At 42.1% G+C, this 6130-nt stretch overlaps 1 protein-coding gene across 1 annotated transcript in view; it reads left to right on the forward strand.

The window, feature by feature from the left end:
- The window catches only part of LOC121542121 (5-hydroxytryptamine receptor 2C), a 33842-nt gene extending 32732 nt beyond the window's left edge, over positions 1 to 1110 (forward strand). Inside the window, exon 4 of the mRNA XM_041851596.1 lies at positions 106 to 1110. Within this exon, the coding sequence (XP_041707530.1) occupies positions 106 to 998 (893 nt within the window). The 3' untranslated portion in view covers positions 999 to 1110. The remainder of the gene's footprint in view (positions 1 to 105) is intronic.
- Positions 1111 to 6130: the final 5020 nt, after the last annotated feature.

The raw sequence follows: 6130 nt of genomic DNA on the forward strand, positions 1-6130 counted from the left end.
TAATGTTTTTGAGATAGATGTAGCCATGTTTGTGCATTGGTTTAAATATGACAATAATAAGTTATATTAATTGTCCTGTCCCGTCCATCTCTCTCTCTCTGACAGTGATCTCCACTCCCATCGCTGTGATTGGCCTGTATGATGAGGGGAAGGTGTTTGTCAACGGGACCTGTGTACTGAACGAGCACAGCTTCGTCCTGGTGGGCTCTTTTGTAGCCTTCTTTGTCCCTCTGGTCATCATGGTGGTCAGCTACTATTTGACTGTGCGTGTGCTGCAGCACCAAGCTTCTGATTTCCTGCATGGAGGCCAGGGTTCGATCAACCAGTCGGTCTTACTCAGGATCACCCCAAGGTCCCCTGCAGGGGACGGTCTCCGCCTCCTCAAACAGGACCCTGCCCCTGAGGCCTTGCCAGCTGTTGGTTCCTCCGATGTTTCCGTCTCTCAAGCCTCCCTTCAACCCATCTCTCCAGCAGGGAGACTGGAGCCAGGGGGAGCTGGTGGGAGACCTGGCATGGCTCAATCAATAAAAAATGAGAGGAGAGCTTCCATGGTCCTGGGTGTGGTGTTTTTCCTCTTCCTGATTATGTGGTGTCCATTCTTCATCACCAACGTGCTGAGTGTGTTGTGTGAGGACTCGATAATAAGCTTGTGCAATAAGCCTGTGTTGGCAGTGCTCCTAAAGGTCTTTGTTTGGGTGGGATATGTCTCCTCTGGTGTCAACCCACTGGTCTACACTCTATTCAACAGGACCTACAGACAGGCCTTCCACCGCTACCTACAGTGTATCTACCATAGCACGCCAGCCAACCCTACCGTTCCTGGTTATACCGTCACACCTATTCTCTGCAGTAAAGATGCCAACGACTGTAGCTGTAACAGCCACAATGGGCATAAAGGGGACATGAAAGGAAGAATGGGGTTGGAGAGAGAGGGTACAGGGTCTGGGATGTTGGCCAGCGTCTGTCCCACCCCCACTGAGGATGTCAGCTGTGTCTGAACTGGCTGGCCTCCTGTCTTTCCCCTCCAGGCTCTCTCTACATACAAAACATTGTTGTGACACAGCCATAGGGCGGCGCACAATTGGCCCAGCGTCGTCCGGGTTTGGCCGGTGTAGGCCTTCATTGTAAATAAGAATTTGTTCTTAACTGACTTACCTAGTTAAATAAAGGTTAAAAAAAAAAAAAAAAACATTGCTTCATGTCACTGTCTGGATTCTCCAGCTCCACTTCCTGTTCAAACACAGGAGATGTACTGGATTCTCCAGCTCCACTTCCTGTTCAAACACAGGAGATGTACTGGATTCTCCAGCTCCACTTCCTGTTCAAACACAGGAGATGTACTGGATTCTCCAGCTCCACTTCCTGTTCAAACATAGGAGATGTACTCGATGTCTCCCTGTTGCTGGACCTGCAAACATGACCAGATATGAAATTGTGTTAAGGCTGCACAATGTGACTAAAGACATTGATAGTGTTTGTGTCAGACTTTAATATTGGCATTACAACTAGTGAGTAATACGTGTTTACTCAGTGTGGTTATTGAAATGAAATGTCCATTAACTGCACTACTAGGAAATCAAAAGGCGTTTGCATCCCTCACAACAGGCTTTGAGAGGGTCACGTACAGCTTTACAGGAAAACCACCTGCTGTAGCTCTCTGTAATCCTAGAACCACAGTGCCACCTAGTGGACATATACTGTACAATACATACAAATGTAATTTTCTTACTGTACAATACATATACTATACGTTTTTTTCTGTTTGTATGATAGATTCAAGTCAAAGATAGGAAATTAGTATTGCACTTGAATGGGAAACAGATGTCCTCATGGACAAGGAGATGTTTCACTCCTCATTACCTCAAGACTGGTACTATTTTGGTTAATATTTCTGACCGAGGCCAGGAACCACACCCTATGAGTTTTGTTTTTCTTAATCATATCACAATCGACTTTTACTAGTTTATTTTTTCTCTGACATATTGTATTCAAATATGTAAATTTGGTGATATCTCATTCAATATGCACATATTTGCCTATCACGCAAAGTGAGTTTGGGAAACCCTGGTCTAAGGATAACCACAGACAATTTGGTGAATGCACATGCTTCTGAGGCTGAGAACAATTTGTTGGCATGTGGGTAGAGTCTGACTTTAGGGAAATGGCAGTTAAAGACAAGGACAATGAATTTAGACTACCAAACGCCAAACAGCTATTTAGACCCAACCACCATCTATTCAAAGTAAGTTACTACATATAGGCCAGTTTGTAACATTTTCTATGAAATGGGCTTTTAAATTATGTGTGATTCAATTTGTAAGTCGCTCTGGATAAGAGCATCTGCTAAATGACTTAAATGTAAATGTTATTTTAATGTGAGTTTTGATATTATGGATGTATGTCCATTTAAAAGTGTTTACAATTCATTACATTTTGATGATGATAAACTAACGAAAATAATAAATATACATTTGAATCAACTTTTTTTTTACTTTTACTTTTTTTTTTTTTTTTTTAATACCAAAACATCTCAAAGTGTATAAGTAAATGTAAAAATGTCATTTTAGCCTGTGGCGCTTAATATGATATGATATCTGTGGGGGGGTTTCTTCAGTTCTAACATACAGGGCTCTATTTTCTGCAGGCGTTAAATTGGCGCTAGCGTCAAACGCATGTTAGTTTGCAATTTCATGTAAAAATTTGTGCACTGGCATTTTCCAGCCGTAACGCCAGGTTCGGCAATTTACCTCTAACATCAGCACGCTTGTGCTCAGATGGGAGGGGTGGAAATATTAAAAACATGATTTTAAGTGCTAATTTCAGACAGCGCTGGTAGGGATATTTAAGACCAACCAAAAGCTGGTTTTAGCGGTAAAGCAGTTGGTTATGGCATGAATTTTGACAGCGGAAACGCAGCCTATCCAGCCGTGACGCACACTGCCCATATGTGCATTGAACAAGATGTGAGTTGGTGCCTGTAAACTTCCTATTTAGAAACATAAAACACGAATGTTTTTTTTTTCCCCATTTCGTTTTATTTGATTAAATACCAAGCATAGCCTCCCCTCCTCTCAATGTCTGTTTTATTTTTGTCCTGCCCAATGCAATCAAGTAGGCTAGTCAAGACCGTTGATAACGTGTTTGGCTCGTGAGACCACTTGGAAATTAATCTTAATCACCAAAACTTTATTAAAATTTCAAGTTTGAGAGGAGGAAAATAGTGTGCTGACATTCCCTTTTTATCTATGTATTGTAGGCAGGCCTACATTGTTTTAGCCATGCTTTGGACATGTGTAAGACCCCCTTCATGATGTAGGCTACGTGTCCATTCCCATCATGAAACATGAGATGAGAACCTCGGTGAATACCGGTGAACCTGGTTTTTAAAAGTTATTTTCCTGTAACAATAGTTTGTTTTCTGTTTTCATCTTTTTTAAACCCAAGCCCTCCATAGGCTACCCTTATGCCTCGATCACACCGACAGGGTTTTTGCGTTTTGGTACACCAGAAGTATGCCTTGTACACGCTGCATTTGCCTTGTACCATTGCGTTGCAGAGGCAGTTGCAGTGCGTTCTGTGTGGTGCATACATAGGATTTATCAACCTTATGCATGAAATTGTACGCGTAGACAGCTTGACAGAAATGGTAGCAGAAGGTGAATGTTGAACTTTTGTTGCACACATATCCAGACGATACTGCTTAACATTTTGCGCAATGAAGATGTAGGCAGTGGCGGCTCCTGAAAAAATTCTCAGGAGGGGCAATTTTTCTGATGATTTAGGTGACCTACACACATTTTAAAAAAGATATGTCCAGCAACAACATGAAGACAGGGGCAGCATATAAGTCAATACCAGAAGCATTTATTGACTGATCTGGGGAGATGGATTCCAGTTTCTGTGACAGATTATAAATAATCTCTGATGCCTTTGTTATATTAGCTTTTGGTTGAATGTACTGTCGTAGTAAATATATAATGTTATAGCTTGGTCTGACTAAAATCTTGTGCATGACCCATTTTGTGTTGGGCGTTTGTTTTCAATCAATGCTGTTCCTATCCTATAACAATGGACAAAAGAGTCCTATCTTGTCAGCCTTGTCAGCAGGTGGCCAAGGACAACACCCACGCCATAGGTCTCTCAGTTCTTCCAACTCACGAGTTCTTGCTCTGAGGACACACACACACACACACATCATCACTGATAACACACACACACACACACATCATCACTGTTAAACACACACACACACACACATCATCACTGTTAAACACACACACACACACACACACAAAAATCCCCTCTCTTTAGGCTGAACATTTGAAGACAGAGAACCCGACTCAGAGCCAATGCAACAGTGGAGGGGACCTCGCCCAACTCATCAGGACCAATCAGAAGATCAGAACTACTATATTCAACCTACATCATTTATTGTATAAAATGTCAGCACACAATGTTTTCGGGGCTCTCTTCAGATAGCTCCCTAAGAGTTTGACGAACGAGTCCGTGCACGCGATTCCAGATATCTTTACCTCTGAATAAACTGCCTTTATTATACCATATCCACCCTGTCCAAAGTCTCTACTTGGTCTCAGTTCTCCAGTAAACTTGTGATTATCAACAGTACACAACGGTAACAAACAATTGGGGGAACTCACGGGGCAGATAGTAAGGTCACAGTGACACAGAAAGCAGTTCAATGTCGGGGCTCGGGGGTACAGAGTCGCTCTCTTACCAGGATCGATTTTCCCTGTGACTGTCAGATCGAGGTCCGCTCCGACCAGGGTGAAGCCGGCCGGCTCCACTTCTCTGTCCGGGACTCTGTCATCCAGCCAAGTCTCCCAGCTGTATTGGATTCCGCTGCCAGCAACGTTTTCATTATTTAGTCCGTTCGTAGCGGGTATGTACACGATCAACAAGATCAGTCCAAAACCCACCACTCGAAATCCATGGTTGGCAGAATGTTTGTAAACTAAGTGTACAAATTAAAAACATAAAATAACGCCACTAAGTGTTCAAATTAAAAACATAAAATAACGCCACACTGCAGGTCGCAAAGAGACGCTGCTAGCCGCTATTTGCTTAGTTACGTTCATGGTTACGTCACGTATGACGAAAGCGCGTAAGTGCAAGCCCACAGACACCCATAGAGAATGTGTTGAAAGCTTTGAAATTTGAAAAAATAGATTTTACATGACAGGCTATGAGAGACTTCTGGGCGATTTTCAACCTGACTGAAATCGCCCAAAAACGGGCGGGGCCATTTGAAGCACGACTTTAGCCTGATTTGACATTTAGTGGCAGTCAGATCAGATTACAACACTGATAACTACTGTTGCCGTGATATAATTGATTAGAAAAAAAATCCCTTCCTTTTCCCGTTTGGCAGTGCGTCGCCCATATCGCCCTATTGAACAGGCCGTCCCTGGATGTAGGTGTGATCAAGGAGTTACTCTAGTTCTACTACAACGAAGGCTGGCCCAACAGCAATGGGGTCATCTTTTTCATATGATGGTGATTTTATATCATTACATTTTACATGTATTTATTGTTATTGGGAAAAAACGAACAGATTGCTTGTTTTTCGTAGAAATTTAATACAACCAAACTTATTAGAATGATTCACTGTCCTGGTTTTATGGTGAGAACGTCCGTGGCACGCATGCAATGCAACTTCTGGAGAAGTGTGAATGCGATCTGTAAGATGGTTCCAATATGTATATAAAACATATGTCGGCGCAGTATAATGGTGAGTGGACATTCTCCCTTTATCGTTATATTGGATCTTTGTCCAGCTACCGTGAAAAGTGTGGATGTGCATAAAACCCTCCGTAGTCTGCGTTGTTTTAATATTATGTGTCCACAGGGAGCAATTATGGTGCCTGTAAGTGTATTTACACATAGCCTATTGAAAAACAAGTTGTTTTGTTTAGAATTTGATAATTATTCGCTCTCTTTTTAGGCCTCATCAATAATGAATTTTATGTTGCTTATTGACAACATTTGGCATGTCCATCCTCAGCCATAATGCAATTTACAGTAGCCTAGCCCCTATATCAGTGCGAATACTATGTATATATTTCCACATTGTAGCTATGCAATTACTTAGAACAATGTGGACTGCAAACAG

This window comes from Coregonus clupeaformis, chromosome 27 (assembly GCF_020615455.1).
Source record: "Coregonus clupeaformis isolate EN_2021a chromosome 27, ASM2061545v1, whole genome shotgun sequence".
In the NCBI taxonomy this organism is placed as follows: domain Eukaryota; kingdom Metazoa; phylum Chordata; class Actinopteri; order Salmoniformes; family Salmonidae; genus Coregonus; species Coregonus clupeaformis.